The following is a 20,332-nucleotide window of genomic DNA, read 5'->3' on the forward strand; positions in this document are numbered from 1 at the left end:
TAACAGTCTTCATAAATTCCTTGTGAGTGTCTTTGCCCCTTATTGTATATATATTTTTTGCGTTCTCTATAGGATGGTGTGAAAGTACAATAATAGATGTTAGGGATCGTACCAAGATGTTTGCTCTCAGTTTTTCACAGGTCTAGTGATTATTAATAGGTTTTATACAAAATTCCTCTCTGAAATATATATTACAGTATATTTTTCTCTCTCTCTTCCTCTGTCTCAAGGCAGGAACATAGTGTAAATGTTTAAGCAGACATAAAGTTTCTCTAGATTGTGCTACTTCTCATCATGGATTTTAGTTTCAAGTAAAAAAATTTAGTCACAAGGGTTTGTGTTCCATTGTGAAATACAAATGGAGTTTATAATTCAACCTTCAGTGTGTATTGCTGAATGGTATTAACCCACTCTTCAGCCTACAGCTGGCTGGATACCAAGAGTGTCCAAGGTGGAAGTTCCTTCCTTCTGTTTCCTCTTTTTTTTTGATTTCATATTTTTAATTTTTTTTTTTTTTGCCTTTCAGTTGAGTGTTTGTGTTGTGTATACATTTGTGTGTGGTTTTTAAAGGATTTCATTAGAAAAAAGAAAAATAGAGAAAGAAAACAAACTCAAACAGTTACTTCTGTCTTGCTGTTGGTTATGAAGTATGGCTGTGGGCCCAAGTAGTGCTGGCTCCGGGTGGTCAGCGGGTCACTTAGCGTCGGGTCTCCCATGCCGTGCTTGCCCTTGTTTGTGAACGCTTGCCGCCTCAGGGACGGGTCGTTGGGATCCCAGGTCTTGTAGTGGGAGTTGTAGCCCAGGGGGTGTGTGTGTATCTTCCCCATGCGGGATTTCCCGTTCTGCCGGGTGAGCCCGCTGTCGATGGTGTAGGCCCTCTCGTCGTCCAGGCGCACCGGGTGGAGGGGCAGGCTCCCCTTGGCAGCCAGCTCGGCCAGGTGTCGGCGCTTGGTGTAGAAGTCATCGTTGACTTTGTCAGCTATTTGGGGTCAAAAGGGGGAGGGGACAAAAAGAATCAGTTGGACACAAGAAAAATGGTGAACAGTTTACAGTAGGTCTTACTCTACTTGCAGTTCCATCTGCAGAGCAGAACATTCACAGGTACATCAGTAAGAGCAGTGCACACCACCTCCCGGCCCTTATTTTCAATCTCGAACAGAGTTTCAGGTGCTGTTGTGCCAGGCTTTCATACATGCAGACAAAACCCTGTTGGCCTTGAAGAAAAGACTGTCCCTTCTCCAAATCACTCAGGTTGTGTTGACATTTACATTATAGGGAGAAGTCCTATGATTCTCATGGCTGTTCATGTCACATAGCATGGGAAATTTGGGAAGCCTACAGAAGTACACAGGCTTTCCTGGGAATACTGCAGCATCTTGGGTTGCATTGCTGTGTGAGAGCACATCCCTTTAAATGCAAAGTGACTCGTGGGTGTTTAACCCAGCTAGCTGCAAGGTCTGGTGGTGTGTGATGAGGTGGAGATGTTTTTGTTCACTAATGCCTCAGGGCGATGTTAAGAATGGGATCTGTTCTCCTAAATGATTGGAAGTTCACTAATGCTTTATGGGGCTGAAAATACTTTGGGTTGTTGAAGGTTGGGTATTTACCCTGTGATTTTACAGACCATGAAAATCCTAAATTCCAGGCTCCGACATCATTTTCTGGGGTCAGTGCCACTAAGAAATACAGCAACAGCCCTGCCAACAAATACTGCATTGCAGTTCTCATATCAGAATTCTGCCCTCTGTAATTTCCTAGACAAGTGTCTTCCAGTGCATGCTTTTGCTCAAGTTTGTTATTACTGGCATTTATTTGGTCTTGCTTGAAAGTATGAACCATGCTTAGGAAGCTAAAGGCATTCTGCAGCAATCTGACAATTAATTTCAATTTTGAGACTGAGGTTTAAGGAAAGCTTAACTGAATTTCATTTTTAAGATCTTTCCTTTTATGTAAAGAGTGTTTATTTTCCCCCTTCAAAAATTTGGGTGTTCATTTAAGATAGTGCCAAATACATAGATCAGCAGGCACTGTGTTAATCAGCAGTGGTGTGCTTGGAATATATATTGTGTCAGCCTGGATTTGACTTCTGCTGTGCCCTGGCTGGATCCATCCATTTTCCTTGAAGCCGTGCTACGTAAGGTTTCTCTGAAAAGAAGTACATGTAGCTGTCTGTACAGCTCAGTTCTTCCACCCTTCATGAGGTTTTTAATTCCCTGCACTGTTTTTTGTAGCTTCCCTTTTCTGCTCTCACCCAAGTATTCCTAGGAGGCTTTTGTTGCATTTTGAATTTCCTCCTTGTCTCTAGTTCTGAACTGGATTTTTATGCAAGACAAGGAAAGCCTCAGGAGCATCATATTAATCTTCAAGATCAGGCTTCAGTTGTACATCCCCCTTGTCCTGGCCCCTCAACAGGGAGGAAGATTACCAAAAGCAGTTGCTATTTATTATCTCATGACATTTTTTATATAAATGACTGTGCAAGTGGACTATGCTCTTAAATCCTTAATTTTGTCATTAAAGAGGTGTTTCCTCTCCAATGGACTGAAATTGCTCATTTCTGTGCTGTCAGACTGGGCTTTGTGTGTTTTACCCAACTCCATCTGTTTCCTTTTTCAGTCATTGAGTGAATGCTTTTCTATAGCATACAGGTGTCTTCTGAAACGAAACTAATCACAGCATGTAGATAATGGCCTGCTCTCATTTCAGCCCAGGGTGTGCAGTTGCAATTGCTGATAGACCTGTCATGTGTCACAAAGAGAGTCTATGAAGTTCTGCTTTGATTTTGGAGTGAGTTGTTTCATTTAGAGAGCTGTAATCTGAATAATCAAAAAGTTGTACCTATTTCTCCCTGAAAGAGCTGTTTCCAGTTCTACATGTGGTTTGTCCTTTTAATTTGTTAATATTCTCTGAATGTCACAGAACCATTATGAATAAAAACAGGGTAGAAATGCATTTGCATTGCTATTATCTCATTAATCTGTTATCATTAATTGAAAAAAATGGTTGCAGAAAAGTCACTGTGAATATTCACAGAAGTCTTTTATAAATTTTTACATCAAAGGCACTGCAGGCCAGCTGTTAGGGGAGACAGTTTCCATGTCGTATGACTTAGACCTTGGCTATTTATGAGAAGTCACACTAGCTTATATAATTTAAATTCAGCACAGTTAATTATGTCCAGCTTTTAACAGAGATACATTTGTATGCCTGTTTCACATTTAAATTAGTTTAATTTGCATACAAAATTTAAAAATTTAGCTAATCTAACATAAGACTAGAGGTAATGTGTAAGTTTGTAGTTTTAATTTTATCTTAGTTATGTTGCAGCAATTTGTCTTCTGTAGCCAAGATCTTTAATCAGCTGCAAGGTAAATAATGACTTCTTTTTCTAGAAATAGCAGTGGTGATGCAGCTATGTAAATAACGACCACAAATTGCACATATTTTTATTGCCTGACTTTTCCTGCCATTTTTCTCTTTGAGGTCACAACGAGTTCAAGCTACATCCTCAGTTTCTATTAATTTTTTCTCACTTGCACCTTTTCCTGCTGCAATGCTCCTGGGTCTTTGAATTTTATCAGATATTAAATGTGCTACTCAGATCTCCAGTCACACTAAGGGTGGTGTCCTACAGAAGAGTAAATTGTATTTCTGTTGTATGTAAAGAAGACCTTCACTGTTGAAACAGGTAGGAAGAAATCAGCCTCACAAGAACTGTGCCTCTGACATGTCTGAAGTTGGTTTTGCTCTTGTTTATGCCATGTTATAATGTCAGATTTTAAACTGTTTCTGTGGAAAACCACAGAGAAAGTGAAATGACTAATTCTGTAAATTTGGTTCCATTAAAGTTGCTTTAATTAATATAGTCCATAGTCCCTTTCAAGGGACTTCTCAACTTTCCAGTTTCTCTGGAGACTGGGTTTGATGAAAACAAACCAGGATGTGAACTGTAAATCCTCATCAGCAAAGTCAAGCAGAAAGCTGGCAAACAGCTGCCAAGAGGCTGATTTCATGTTTTGTGTGGCAGTGCCAGTGTGGGAGAGCCGCTGTTTGTGTTTATCCTGATCAAGTAACGCTTTGCCTGAGGACTCTTCCCTGTGCCTCAGAGTTCAGTGCTGGCAGTGAAAGGCAACCCTGTGCTGGATGTTTTAACCTCCCCTGATCCTGTTTGCCTTCTGCTTGCACGTGCAGGTGTGCACGTAGGCACAGGTACAGAAATGGGGGGGAGGAGATACCCTGGAGCAAATAGGAGCAAAATCAGCAGTGATAAAACTGAATTGTTCAGTTGTTCAAGAGGGCTTTTGACAGCTCTTAACACCATCCTTGATCTTTCATGCAGGTTTCCTAATAGCAGTGGGCTGTGCCCCATGTGAGTGACCTGATGCTACTACAGTATAGGAACAGGTTTTTTTACTTTCCATTCTCAAAGCAGAAAGGATTCAGAACAGCAATACTGAGCACAGTTTTGTAACAAATGTTCTACCAAGAAAAGTGTATTAATAGTACCCTGAAGCCAACTACTTTAAAAGTCAGCTGTGAATCTGAGGGAGTTTGTTTTTCTTCTTAAGCAGACCCTATAAATATTTTGTGGACTTTAAACATCCAAAGAGATATTTTGGAGTTAGAGGATGGATTTTTTATGTGACCTTAGGTACATGACTCAACTTCCCTCTGCCTTGGTTTCACCTGATGTGAAATGAGCTGTTAGCATATTGGAGGAGGTAGTTGTGTTAGGAAGTTGAATTGCTACTTGTAGAGTATTCTGAGATTTTGGATTAAAGGTGCTATAGAAATGCCTTTTGCATTGGCTTCTGTACTTTGATCAGTAAACAAATGATTTAAAGATATCTATTGTGTTTGATAAAGGAGTAAAGAATTATAATTGAAACATTGCCAAATAATAATAGAAGAAGAGCTTTAATTCCAAGTATTATTGTGCCCCTTCTTCTTGGTAACTAATTATAAAGATGTTCTCAGTTTCAATATTTCTGTAAGGCTTTTACTTCTTTAAGGTCCTGCACCCATAAATTTAGTTACTGTTTTACTGTTCATCTGGAAAAAAAGTTGAAATACGAATTTTTCTCCAACCTTAAGTTTGAGCCTGGCATGGCGTGGAAGTCTCATATCTTTCTCCATAATCCATAGTTGTGTAACTAAAGCATGGAAACCAGCAAGTCTCTTACCAAGTAAATGCCATGGATGAAAATGTGTTTTCTTGAATCAGTGGCAAAAATCCTTGTGGCTGCCAAAGGGCCAGAATTTCTCAGCTTATTTGACTATAAGCTGTATTTGAGAGGTGGTCCTGAAACTGTCATGTTCTATTTTCCAGTTTAAACAGTCTTCAGTGTCACTGTGTAAACACTTGTGGCATAGAGTCATGTGGCCATGCCTTATCATTATGAATGGTTACTTTTCCTTGTAAAATATTACAGGGGGTTTTAACTCTTTTCCTTACTGACAGTGCTCTTATCTGTGGGTCCATAAAATGGCTCTGAATACTCACACCACTTCTTACAGCTGTGGGAGAATGCAGAATTCTGAAAGACAATTCTATCCTACAGTTTTTGTGAAAATAGGCACCTAGGAGTGGGAAGAAGCCTCTGAATTGAAAGAAGAGAATCCACAAAGGAGTGAGCCCTTATAAAAGTTCTGAAGACACTAAAAAACCAAAACCAAAATCCCAGATCAAAATTTACATGTGAGCTTACAGTCACAGTCAGAAGCTACAAAAATATGTAGGGACACTGTTTCCCACTAGATGTTTACAGAATTGTTTGTTATTGGGACGTATTTTAAGAACTAGTTTGTGAAATGCAGAGCTTTATTCTAGCAAAAAAGGCTGTATTTCAAATGGGTAAGAGATGCAGAAGCAAGGAAGTGGAAAGTGCTGATGACAGGACAGCAATGGAATTGCTAAGGGACACACCAGATTAGAGCTGAAATGAAGTGAGTGCCTGTTTGTGGGAGGTTTCTCTGGGAGGCTGTCCCTATGTAATATACAGCAGTTTGTAACAAGGCTTTGCTCCCTCAGCCACGGGATTGCTGAGACCATGGTGTCATTACCTGAAGCTGTGGAAAACTTATATTTCTCTAAGTAATGGAAGTGAAAACTCAAGGAAAGACAGAAGGGTAATGAATCCTGACTCACACACATGAGAATTTTGCCCGGGGAAATACTGGGCTGCTGCCTCTGGTGGTGCTGTTGATCCTTTCTGAATGTGTGATTGCTTATTCATTTGCTTTTCCAAGCTAGCATCTAAGACAATATGTTCAAAGGCTTCCAGAACATAAACCAGCTCTGTGTGAGAGTTCTTGCAGGATTTCATCAGAAAATCAAAGAAGTATCATTTGTACACTAAGCACAAGTTTATTCTTGGGTGAGGGGCAAAAACTCACACAGATGGAGGTTGTATTAGCTGCCCCTAGGTGTGAATTGGATCCAAGAAATTCACAGAAAAATGTCTTCCATACAATAAAACAAATATGTTTAAAAACAAATAAAACAAATGACCTATGTTTTGGATTAAGGGGCTCAAAAACTATCATGAACCATAGAAGAATTTGCTCTGCATAATATGAAAGGGGTTGGAAAACAGACTGTGTGGGGAAATTTCAACTAGATAGGATTCTGTTGACAGAATGGGGAATAGGCAGGATGATGTGAGAGGTCTGCCTGTGACCAAGAGGGAAGGGAGTGTGATTATTTCATGGCTGGTCACTGTTCTCATTTCATAGGCACTGGGGTGGCTCTTTACAAGTTGGGGGAATTTTAAACCATACTAAATTTCAAGAAAGGGCAAATGCCATTTAAAACTATTGCAGCCCTCCTTCTCATTCTTCTATTGAGTTTTGAAAACTCTGAATTCAGCTTGTGGACTGCATTGATTTTTGTCCTAAATACCATTTTGGTTTTTTCTAATACCATTTTGCCTTTATTCAATACATTCTGAAAATGAAGACTATTTTATGTCTTTGAATTCTTTCCCATGGTTTTTATTTCCTACTACTGACAGAGGTAAAGAAAAACACATAATGCACCAAACCCCACATAAGTTTTGCAGAATCTACTTTTTGTGGCTCAGTGTTATTCCTCTCTCGGCCCCCTTTACCACTTCATCTATTTACTGATTTCTTACAGTGATCTGGAGAGACACCAAGCATGAAAAGACAAACCATATCAACCTTTTCTTCTCAGACATTGTTTGAAAAGAGCTTGTCCACCTCCAGACACAAGACTACATTTTGTTTTGCCAGTGAAATAAAATTATTTCAAGATACGAGACATGAAAAAAGATAAATATGTGGGCCCAAGTATCTATTCTCTTATTTCAATTATTTTCATGACAGTTTATGAAAGGCTGAGGAGGCCAAAATATTTCTGGGTTTTGAGACCCATTAGGAATGATTTCAGATAGGAATGTAATTAGACTGGGTAAGTGAAGCCTCCAGTCTCAGCAATGCTCTTTAACCCCCACAGCAAAGTCTGCTGCCTGGCTGGGAACACTGGGACAGATCCTGATGAACTGCTCAGGCATCACACAGGATGTGTGCTCCACCAGAGCAGGGTTGCCATTCCCTGGAATACAAGAACAGCCACAGGTCTGGGAGCAGAAGTGCCCCTCTTCTGACAACATGCCAAAAAGCACAGCACTGCAAAGACTGGCTTTTTCTTTCTCTTTTTCCAAATGTTTATTTACTGTGTGAGTTTAGGCAGGTTTCTCCTTGGACATGTAAAACAGATTTTCCAGCTGAGCTTTGTATACTTGCCTGCATTGATTTACATAGTATTAAATTGCAATATTTATGATTCAATTTTGCAAAGTGCTACAGTGATATTGTCATTTGGTTTTGATCAAAATACTCCAGCCATACACACTCCGGACATTCTGCCTAACCTAGGGACCAGTGGCATGCAGATACTTGAATCTAACCAGTATAAGAAAAACAAGACTTTTTCTGACTAACCAGAGTACAGGCTCTGTTAACCTGGAAAAAAATGGTGAGTGATTCATGTTAAATTAACATTAGAATTATAAATGTTTTCAGGGAACCTGAAATCTGTTGCATGCAGACAGACAAAGATCACACTGCTTGGTTGTATCCTCAAGTGATTTAACATTTTAAATTCAAGTACCAACATGCTAAATTGTTGGTTCTGTATTGTACAATGAGGGATAAATTTTAGAAGGAAGAGCACCAATTCTATTCTTGATCCAAGGGATGAAATTGTAAAAGAAGACTAAGAGAATAATGTATTAAAATCTCTGACTTCTCTTTGAAAATGCAGCCAGTGGCTGTCCTATAAGTGTAAATCTGTTTTTTCAATATTTTTTTTCCTAAAGGCTCTAAGCTTGCGGCTTTCATGGCATCTACAATGGCAAATAAATATGAAAAGTGCTACTGTGAAATATTTATTTCATTTTATCTCATTTAAGCATATTTATCAGAGGTTTTTTTTTACTGGAAACCTTATATATGGTATGAAAACTTGCCTTTTGAAATAGAAACTACCTAAGGAATTATGCTGTCATGCTTAACTTCTGAATAAAGCATGACTGCAGCATAAACTGATTTAGGAAAGGAGGGTTTGGTTTGCTTTCTAAAATTGCTGTCCAAAGCCAAAGAGGTTAACATTAGGAGATTTTGCTTAAAAGGCTTCTTCCACTTCTTCCACCAGTAATCTTGCTCGCATTTTCACTAGCTGGTTTTTAATGCTTTTCAGGGTAAATCTGATTGTGTCAGAAGTTTTTCAACGCTTCCATACATTAACAACAATACAAAATTTTTTGTAACCTTTTTGGTTGGTGAGGACCTCCCGTTTGTATAAGGGCGGAGCCTCCTAAGGATTGCAGGGGATGCTCGCTGTGCTTTTGGAGGAGCAGCGAGTAGTGCTGAGCGCCCAGAGCCCTTCTCCTGCAGCCAGGGTCACCAGCATCCAGGGCTCCCTTCAGCCAGGGCTCCCTGCAGCCAGGGCTCCCTGCAGCCAGGGTCACCAGCATCCAGGGCTCCCTGCAGCCAGGGCTCCCTTCAGCCTGCTCAGGGGTGCTTTGCTGCTGGGGGGCTGCACACAGGGGGAACCCAGGGCAGGACAGAGTTCACCATCTTCTGCAGGGGGGTTGGCATCTAAAAAGCCTATTGGTTTTCCTTCAGGTGTCAGTTTACCTTATCTAACGTTGACTGAAAAAGCTCTGCTATTCCTGACCACATTTATTTGTAATAACTGTTCTTAGCATAAAAGTAATTGAATTTTCTTCTCACATGTCGCTGTTGGCATTCTTCTGTGTGCTCAATTTTGTTCTCAATTTTAATACTTTTGATTGATATTTTTGTTTCTTTTAGTATACTGCTGGTTATAATTCTTATACATATGTCTGAATCAGCTACAGATGAGCTGCAAATACCAGATGTGATAACATAGGAAGCTACATGAGAACACTGAGGACCAAATTAGTTGTCTGAACATGTAATTAACATGTGGTTTTAGTGCTGAAATAAACTTGCAATTTTATGCCTTTCAACTGCCATTATACTAGATTTACACTATTATTTCTCAACATGAAGAAAGGCCTACAAGCTTTTTGAATGGTACTGGTTAAATGAAAAAATAAGTCCCAGTGATTTAATAGCTATTTTTTGCCTAATTGATTTTTATTTTATCTGTTTCTTAACTGCTTTAATTTGAAAGGATTTTCAGTAATTTTTCTGCATTGAAGTTGATTTTTTTTTCCCAAAATAGTTCTGGCATAAGTTGTTTCTATTAGAAAGTTATCTTTTATACTTTTTTCTGAGGAGGAAAAAAAGAATGAAGTAATTTCATTGCTATACTTATACATATTGAGTTCTGGATTTTTCTTCTCCTTTTCTTTTCCTGTCTTCCTCTTTTGAGACTCTATGGCATTTGTATTATTAAACTCTTGAGCATGGTTGCCAGAGATTTCCAAACCAGAGATGTGTGTCAAACTGAAAGGAACTCGTGTTGCCTGGCAATTCCCAAACTTGCCCTGTCAGAAGAAAATGAGTTTCTTCAGGTTTTCCTGCAGCTTGGGCCAAGTCCAAGGCAGGGCAGAAGTGGTGCCTGCTCTGAGCAGAGCCCTCACGTAAGGCAGCAGCATCAGTGACTGACAGCCAGCCCAGGAAGAATTGGAATTGCAGCTTCCTGCCATGAATAGTTAATAGTGACACACCAGACTGCAGCCACAGAGCAGTGTACAGCTCCTCTCTCCCCTTTTCTCCAGGAATTGCAATCATATCAATTGCTGGTGAGAGTGAGCAGCAGCAGTGCTGAGCAGCAGCTCTGCCTCCTCCCCTGTGGCAGAGCCCTGGCTGCTGTCCACAGTAGCACCTTCCATAGCCTAGAAAGCTTTGCAAACCTTCCCACTTCAAAAACTACCTGTTGTACTTCAGATTTTCCTTAGAATGGAACCAAATTATATCTTTGTAGGGATTTTTTTTTAATGCAGCAGTATCTTAACTACTACATATCAGAAGTTTTTTTTCAGCTTCTATTTCCCCCTTATTCTTCTTCAAATAAGCTGTTGGGGAAGGACTTTATCAGAAATTAACTGTGCATTGCAAATCGTGTTCCTGCTCTTTATCCCTCCATGCCTCAAGCTCTTTGTTATTATAGTATGAATGTGTATGAATAAAGCAATGGTCTCTGTCACTTTTATGTGTGCAGTTTCTTAAAAATACATTTACTGTCTTTAGAGCCCCTTTTGCAGAATCAAAATAGCAGACAGATAATTGCTGCTATTTATATGATATTGTTAATAAGGGATTCATTCTCCTATCAGTTGTCTTACTATCTTTTCTGTTCATGGGTAATCCTGAAGAACGCTGCACTCTGCTTTTGACATATATCCATGTACAAAGCTGAAAGGTCTTAAAACGTCATATCCCATGTTGAACACAGCTATGAAACTCTTCCTGCAAATATATTGTCATACATTACCTACAAAGCTAACATTCCAGAGGGAAAAATGAGTGGAGTATGTTAAGAGCAAGGAGTGCAATGTGTAGGCTCCATGGTGGGAGCTGGTAAAAGCCACACTTCAGATTAAATCTAGATTTGAGTTGGGATGCCACAGTTTACTTATTTGCAAATATTCACAGTTGTTTTCATACCTTTAGGATAAATGTCTACGCTTAAATAATTGATAAAAAAATTTGCATTGCAGAATGAGAAGTATGTTTATATTGCAAAATAAAAGTTAGAGAGATGTTTAGGAAGGGCTGCAAGTGAAAATACTCAACACTGTTAGGCTTTGTCATAGCGTGACCTGAGCCTTGTTTTTATTGGCTCACTTTTATTGCCTGAGCATAAAGTTTCACTCATGTCTTCACATCACTTAATGTGTAAAAAAATCTCATGCATAATTCATCAGCATTTCATAAAAGTACGTTGGAATAACCCATGCTTGATTTAGATTTACTTGTTTTCTTGGGGCCGCCACTGATCCCCATGGATGGAAATAAAGCTGGTTACTGTAAGCTTGTTTCCTCTGAAGGCTCTACCTTCAAGGCTAAAAGACAAGCAAAAGACAACAAAACCCCCATTCTCTAGCAGTCAGCTGGGTTTCTGGTACTCTTATTTTAGATCTCTCCATTATGTCTCACAAAAATGAGAAAATAAATTTTTGTTTCATTTTGATTCATTATCACATAATAAAGATCTTTAAAATCAATTAGTTTCCAGAAAACCAGCCTAATTTTTGATGAGAGGGTATGAGTTCTCTATGGTGCATAACTGATAGAATGTGGAGTGGTGTTTATAAGTTGAACTTTTATGAATGATTGGTGAAGATTTAGTTTTCTCTATTTTAATGTGCTGCTAACAAAAAAAAAAGGCTCTTCCTCTGTGGTAGGGAGAACAGGTGACAAGAATATCAACGTCAAGAACAAGAGCTTGGATGCACAGATTTGAATTTGCTCTTTTGTCATGAAAAATAGGTTAAAATATAATAAATTCTTATGAATATTTTTCAGCCATTACAAACCAGGGAATGGGCCAAGTTCAGAGAAACCAATTACTAGGTGTGAGTCCAACCCACAGAACTAAAAGTTGAAAGTTTAAATCTAAACTAAATACACCTCATGGTCAGATTTCCTTTCTTTCACAAGTTCAGGGTGTTGCTAAAGTCTAAGAAAAGAACCAACATAGATGACAGTGTTTAAGAGAATCCTATTTTGGTCCTAAACTGTTTCTTTTAAAAGAAGGACTATTTGCAGTTTCCTTCCACCTGCCATGATGTCGCTTCTGCCAAGACCAACATATCCCCAAAGTTCACAAATCTGTCTGTTTGCCAAAGGATGGAATGGGCAATGGCTGCTTAGAAATCTGAATGCTTAGAGCACAATTCCCCATCCTCAGAAAGAATATCCTCCTGTAGATTTTACAGTAAAATATTGTTTTTATAAAAAGCCAAAAAAGAATGTCAGCAAAGCGGATGATTTAGTTCAAAATACTGAGGCTCTGCACAAATGCCACATTTATAATTAAAACATGAGTACTTCACTGGAAGGAGAAATGAGTGTTCCAGATGATAAAACAGGAAAATATTTTGATCAAGATTCTCCAAGCATTTAATATTTACCTATGACAGTGTGCCTGTGGGTATCAGAAGCCAATTGGATAAGCAGCAGAGAAAATAATTAAATTATTTAGTGGAAGCAAGAAAAGGTCTTGTAATTTCATCTGCATGCACTGGGCAGGCTGTGAAATTTGCTGGGTTTCATCAGAAGACGTGAGTGAAACAAGCAATGCTCTACTTCCTCTGGCTGGGGAATGGGAAGGCTGAGAGAAGGTGCTGGCAGGGGGATTGGTAAAGCAAGGCTTGCTCCTGAATGCTGCTCGGCTTTTCTCTTCTGCCTGAAGTAGAAGTGAAGATTAAAATATGAAAGACTTCCCTAACAAATGAATACTCTAAAGCTTCAAATTCTCTAGCCACACTGGGCTGAGCAAATAATAATAATAAAGATACCCAGCTTTTATGACACACTTCCTCGAGCCAGATCTGTAGTTCCAGTGTTGAATTGGGCAGATCGCCTAGTCGAGCATTATTTATGACACAGTACATACCTCTGGATATATGAAATAATTATCTGAATCACCCTCTGGATATTACAAGTGATGCTTTAATCTGTGCTTCCCTGTCAGTTTTTCGTGATGTTAAATCCAGTGAGATAGTCCTATGTTCCAGATTTTTTTGATCCATCTCTGTGTAACTGCTTATGGAAGTGGTAACTAAAAATTTATTTTGTCTTTGAAAAGAAAGCACAATTCCTTTTTAAGCCTTCCAAAGAAACATGACTATTTACCTCTCAGTGTAACAGTGTGATTGGTATAGGAAAATGAATTAATATAAACATATCATGTCAAATAAATTTGTAATTCTGCTTTTTTCTGAAAGTAGACTGTATCAACCCTGTGAATGCATGGCAGGCATGTTGTGTGTTTCCTTTTTTCCAATTGCATTGCTTCTTTCCAGGCCAGAGCACAGTGAACTACAGGGAATGGTATAGAGTCTCATGGTGAGAGTCAGATCTTGTACCAGCACAGAGTTACAGTCATTTCTATGGAAATTGAAGGTCTGAAGCTCGGGAGAAGGCAGCAACAAATTTCCCATCAGACAAGAAGATGGTTCAAAGATAAGAGCCCAGAACTAACCTTAGGGTGATGTTCCCTTTGGATCCTTCTCTGTGCACAGAGGACACAGGACCAGGTCAGTTTGCTCATACTTCACCTTTCTGGGGGAGTTGTTGCCTGGCCACACTTGTGGCCACACTACTTTCTGCAGGAGATATTTATTCTCTGAGTGTCATATTTGCAGAATCTCACTTTGCAGTTTTGCAACAGCAAGCAGAGCTTGATCACAGTCTAATGTTTCCTCTGGGATCAAAGAACTGTGCAGCTTCAAGAAATGCTGGGAGCTGTAGACTCAAAGATGTGATGGTGGGTCTGCTGCCAATTATATCCTCCTAGCTTCACTATATCAAATCAATTAGATCTGATTTAATCCCATGGGAGACTAACAACTCCCAGCATCAGGGAAGGCTTTCTGGGTCTGCATTTCAGGAAGGAATGTGTCCACTGTATTTTTATTTCTTTTTTTCTTGACAATGCCCAGTCAGATCCTCAAATGTTTGTGTGTCTGTGTGTGTGCGAGTGAGAAGGGAAGAAGAAAATTTATGAAAGAAATAGAAAATCATGTTAAACTGTAGAAATATTTGTATTCTCAATTTTTACTTGCATGTCTGTGAACCTCTCCAGCAGCTGAGTGACCATTTCCCCAGTCCTCCAGGATTTAGAAGTTGGGTTTGGGGTGTTTTTTCATTTCTGCAAGAAGGTCTAAAGATATTTAGTGACTTTGCACTCCCTGAAACTCAGGAAAGAAAATTAACTGTTACTGAGCAGGGCTTGCAGAACAGTGTGACTGAATAAATAACAAATAACTCAGGATAATGAGGCCAGTTTGAGCTCTAGGAAACTCTTAAGCATCAGGATGGACTACAACTCTTAGAGCTTAGCAGAGTGGAATTTGAATTTGGACTGTTCATGCTTTCCAAATGAATGTCCAAATGATGTGCATAAAAATTTGTGATGAGCTACCTTTGGATGTCCTGGGACTTCAATTTCATAAAGGTGTTCAGCTACAAGATCTCCATCCACTTGTAGCTTTGGGCATGTCAGTATTGCTTAAGTGAGCAATAACCATCTAAGCATGGAGTAAAAACATGGTTGATGAACTGGAAATAAGAATAATTTATGCAGAAAAACCTCTTTCTGCACTTTTCACATAAATAATCAAATACTGTAAAAACACTGAAGGAAATCAGGATCATGTAGTCTCAGGTGACCAAAAAATTGGAATTTCTAAATACTGGGTGTTTATTGCCACATGATATTCTGGACACTTCTGCTGGGACTGGTCTTGGAGCTCGTTAACCCTTTTCCTTCAGACAGTCTCTCACATTCTGAGGTGGGAAAAATTTAGCACTGCTGACAAGAGATTCTGTGGATTGAAAATGGAAAATAATGGATGAACACTGTGCACCTAACAATAAGTCAGATCAGTCAGCCAGGTAGGCTAGAGATGCTAGGAGGTAAGTTTCTTATCTATTTGTTCAGGAAATGTATGTTCTCTATCTCATTTCCAATTGGTCCTCTACTTTCTGCTGCTTATTCCCTTGTGGTGTGTGTGCCAAGGTAGAAGGAGAGTAAAATCCTAGTGCAGTGAGGAAAACAGTAAGCACATCTCAACTCACCAGTACATTGCTGTACTCCAGGCACTCATCTGAGAATATAAAATAAGCACAGAATGTCCTTACATCATTCAGAGATGTAAATGCCAGCAGGCAGAAAGGGGAAAAGGTGAATTTGGTCAACAGCCATAGTCAGCACTTAAGGAATTCTGGAGGCTGCAACAAATAAAGGAATTCCTAACAAGAAATGAGGAAAACATCCTCTTCCACTGAGTGTAAAAGGGTCTGGTTGTGCATTTTGAGCTTGTTCAAGTAAAAATACTTGGCCTTTTAAATAAAATGCATCCACATCAGCCTTTTCAACTCTGTCCTCCCCTGTGGTGCTGAATCAGACACTCAATGCACACACTGCACTGCACACATGCATGAACAGTCCAGTGTCCAACCACATTCTGCTAAACTCTGTCACTTGGAGTGTGTGGTGTAGCTTTCAAATTGCTTCCTGGGGATCAGCTTGCTCTCACTACCAAGGTATGGGTCATTCTTACTCAGTAGCACAATGCAAATTAATAGCATGGGCACTGTTGTCTCTTGATTTCACAAGCACTTGAATCTTTACTGAAGTTAATAGAGAACCTGAACATGATCAAAACAGAGATTAATGTGATTTTCTACTTTTCTATAAACTGAATTTTCACAGGAGACAGTCACCAAGGAACAAGTAGCTTACTTCTAAAATTAGCCAATTTTTTAGGACATCTGTAGTTCAGAAGAAAGCAGCTGTGTAGAAATTAATTTAATAGTGCCTCTGGTAAAGCTTCACTTTTTCAGTTATCTAAACTTCTTACCACTTATAGCCACATTCTGATGAGGGATATTAACATACTACAGCTACAGTTGCTACAAAACATTAGAAATGCTTATTCCTCCAACCCCTTATTAAAGAAAAGGGTTAAGCACAGTGGAATACACTCAAACAATGGGATCATGCAGAGTTAGGGGCACATGAATGAATGTGGTTTGCCTTAAATGCATGGAGAAATATAGACCACATCCCTTATTAATTTTTTCTTGTGGCAGATGAATTCACCCTCCAGCCACTATCAATGAATGCAAAAGGGAATGGACTACACACACACATTAATCTGCTATGGGGATCCAAAAATTCAAGTCTGAATGTTGGCAGACAAAAAATGCCTTTGCCCTGTGACATGAGGTCAGGATGAACTCAGTCTATGTCTGGTTGTTCAAAAGATGTTGTCAGGTTAAATTTGTATTGGTGGGCTTGATATCAGCCAGCTCCTCTTTCCTGTCAGAGCTCCGTGAAAGCCAGCATGAACCCTGCAGTCTGGAGAGCTGACTGTCAGCATGGTCACAGACCTAAGCCTGGCTGGCATCATGGCAAAACCACTTTGTGACCATAGGATGTACTCAAGAGGTACTCTTGGGAGGAATCAGGGCCTTGAGAGTCTGAAAATGGTTGAAAACTCAAGAGTATTTGGTTCTTGTTCTGTAAGTCCAGACAGATGTGAATGTGCAACAGTTTCAAAACCTCCTTTGTTTTCTGCTGGGAAGTTTGGATCATGATGCAGCAATTTTATACTTTTGAAAATTAACTTGCATCTAAAACTTGGCCAATGTGGTCTGGGACCAATGTATCTGTGAGGGCAAAAAAGAGAGAAAGGATAGGAAGAATATAGGAAAAGCATGGGAAGATGGTGCAATCCCCCTGGAAGAAAATGTCCCTGAAAGTTATGTTTAATTTAGTTTAAGATTCTGAGAGGCATTATACAACTTCTGGAGCTGAAGTGCACAATCTTTCAAGGTTGATTTAATGGTATGGTTATAATCTAGCTGCTTTAAAAACTTGTACTCAGACACACAAGAAATATCTAAGTTCTAATTTCATAATTTTTTTGAAAGGTACATTCAGTGGCTCTTGGGTAGATGAGAGAAGTTTCTTAGAGTGTTTCATCTCTCATTTTCTTTTGCTTAAATACCTTTCAACTTTGATGATTGGCTTGACCTAAATTGACATCTGAAAAAGAAGCTCAATATCAGTGCGCAAATCTGTGATAATCACCACATCATTACACAGCAGCACCTTTAGAAGAAAGAATTGTGAAGCTGCTTGGTATTCAGAACCCAACAGGAAGCTATTAACCCTTGTTTTAACAAACAGATTTAAAATGCCGCTTGTAGGATACAAAACCAACAAGCTAAAGTAAAACTGAACTATTTGAGATGTGGCTTTGATGTACATTTTGTTAGAGGTCTGGTATCCTGAAGTGCAGATAAAGGCATGTCAGTTTGTGATGAAAATTTTTTCTGGCATGGTGAATACTCAATTCTTAAATCAGAAAGTCCTGAGTTGTTCTGCTCTTTTTCTAGATAGGTATCTCTATCAGGAAAAAGGGAGAGTGGCATTACTCTGAATTTATGGGGAAATGATCTTAACATCCATATATGAAAGCTAAGCAAGGGTTAGTGGGAAAAGACCCCAAAATTCTTAATGTATTATTGTCTAGAAGGGGCTTTCTGTCATTACAGGGTGTGCAGCAGGTATTTACAGCCCCTGAAAACTATAATAAGCTTAGACATTCAATATGAAAATTATTTTGAATTTTTTACTCACTATTGTCCTTTTCCCTCCCCACAACTGTATCTTTGAGGTTGTTCTCTCATTTACTTAAAATAAAATTAATCAGGCCCAGAAATAAGTCACCACTGGGATCTTTATTAGGAGTTTTATCATGCACTAATTGTTTGAAATCACAAGATCTCAGAACATTCCTCCAGTGACCTACTAATGTACATCTTGCAGGGAATGTGAAAACTCTTACTTCAGAGCTATATGAGTGCCTTCTCTTTTTGGAAGTATTTAGCAGGTGTGTAAATCATAAGCTGATGTTTTTCTGTCTCATTTGTATAGGAATTGTGGGAAATACCACAATGCATACATGGGCATATTACAGGATATCTCAGGTTGGAAGGGACCCACAGGACCATCAAGTCCAACTCCCTGTTCCTTGCAGGTTCAAGGCATAAAGAGCTGGGGCTGAACACTGTGTGCAACACAGGTGAAACTTACTGAAAAACGTCCTGCAGAGGCATGGGGTGGTTTTGTGTGCATGTATGAGCTCACATTATATCATCACCAGTTCTTGCATGTAGTTTTCTTATCCCTTAATTGCAGTCCTCATCTTAATTTTTGTTGCATTTACAACTAACATGGTATTCCATATTAAATTCTACCATGGGATATTCAATATGAAATTCTGTCATGAAATATTCCAGATGAGCAAGACCTTGTTTTCAACTTTGAGGCAGAATGTCAGCTGCCAGCAGCAAGTGCAACATGCTGAGCTAAAGAAGAAGTCATGCGTCGCGTCGCTTACTTACCGACTGCCTTTAGAGACGCGTACTTGTTAAGTTCTTTGCCTGGGGGCTGCTGCTCATATGGGTTTGTGATCTGTCCCAGGCTGGGATATGAATGTTGATGTGCCATCTGAGGAAGGAGGGGAGATGTTGGCATGACATTATTCATCTGTGGTGGATCTGTATTAAAAAAAATCAACAAGCATTAAGTAAAAAGTAAATTCGACTTAAGGTTTTCACGTCATTATTGATAGATGAGGCAGAATATGCCCTAAGATTAACTGCAATAAAACAGTGTTTATTACAAAGTGGGAGTTTGAGTACAGCAGACCTGTATTTTGAACAGTTAATGGTATGATTAAAAGCTGACAAATAATTATGGAAACACACAATAATTTTTGTATAAAAAGATCTTTGAACTAAAAAATAGGTTTTCAAAACAATTGAACACCGACAATACTGAATTTGCTGCAGCATAAAGATACAAAGCAAAACATGGAGTTTGTTCCAAGTTAGACTGAATACAGGGCAGCAGAGTGGTTCTCTGCAGTAAAAGAGCCAGACTCATTTAAATTGGCTCAGGCTGCTGCACATTCAGAGTTACATTGCTTTTAAAACCAGGAGCAGCTTTGTTATTTGCCCAGCATTATGTTGTGTTCTGCAGACAAGCATCACAGTGTAAAATGCGATTTTTTGTCTCATGACTATCATTAGATGATTTCTTCAAAGCACATACTTCATCCTTACGTTTTCTCCGCTCCCCTGACATTGGGTATTGAAACATCATACCAAGATCATGTTTTCTGTAGCTGACATAGATAAAAACAGGAGCTAAGCACTGCTTATATACAGCTTTATGCCACCAATCACCCTATATCCTTTCTGAAATTGATTTGCTCCTTTATAGTACAGAATACAGCCTGTATACTTTTCTTACTAATATAAAATTTATTTGTTGTTTCTAGTGTTCAGTTCCAGCCTCTAAAACATAATTGTATGCTGTACTCAATTTGAAAACCTAAATTTCAACTGATTTCAACACGGTCAGTGTATCTTTTTTGCTGAGTCTTTCTCTAGGCTATGTACTTTGAGGTATTTGGAGTTGAGTGGCATTTCTAGAACCTTCTCATGGCTTCTGCAATCACAGACAAGCACGTTTTTCTTGTGCAATGAATGGCGCTGTCTTGGTGACAATACAGTAACTCCCACAGCATTAAGCACAGTGTAGAGATCATGTAGACAGAAAGCTGGTCAGTTATGGGAAAGGCGGTTTATTGTGATGGATGGATTGGACCATTCTCCAAGTGCCCACAGGATCTGGCTGGAGCCAAATATCCCTGCAGTTTGCCAGGATTTTAAGGGAATTGAGCCACCTGGCTTTCCACAGCTCATTAATAAGCAGGAGCTCTGAAGTCAGTTAACAGATTTACTGCTGGGAGAGAAAAAAACCCAAAGGTGTTTTTCATCTTCTTCCCTGTCTCTGGTGCCGGGCGCAGCCTCTGCTCTCACTGGGGCTGCCCCTGCCATGCAGATCTCTTTCCATCCCATAAACCTGTGCCTAAGCTGGGACGGGACCCTGAGGTAATGGGACAAAAATGGTACCAGTGCTATCATCTAATAAAAGGATGATTCTTCTTGCTGTTACTGGTTCTTAATAAGGAAGAACTGAAAATGAGAAACTTTTGTTTCAGAATTCCCCAAAAACTATTGGAACACCTTTTGAATATTTTTTGATAGTTTACCTAGAAAGGGT

The 20,332-nt window shown here is 39.2% G+C and overlaps 1 protein-coding gene across 1 annotated transcript in view; it reads right to left on the reverse strand.

The window, feature by feature from the left end:
* Window positions 1-478: 478 nt before the first annotated feature.
* Window positions 479-20,332, reverse strand: part of SHISA9 (shisa family member 9) — a 174,178-nt gene continuing 154,324 nt past the window's right edge. Inside the window, exons 3-4 of the mRNA XM_023936636.2 lie at window positions 18,604-18,759; window positions 479-979 (exon numbers count right to left, since the gene is read on the reverse strand). Of these exons, the coding sequence (XP_023792404.1) occupies window positions 612-979; window positions 18,604-18,759 (524 nt within the window). The 3' untranslated portion in view covers window positions 479-611. The remainder of the gene's footprint in view (window positions 980-18,603; window positions 18,760-20,332) is intronic.

The sequence above is a fragment of the Cyanistes caeruleus genome, chromosome 17 (genome assembly GCF_971803275.1).
Source record: "Cyanistes caeruleus chromosome 17, bCyaCae1.hap1.1, whole genome shotgun sequence".
NCBI lineage: Eukaryota > Metazoa > Chordata > Aves > Passeriformes > Paridae > Cyanistes > Cyanistes caeruleus.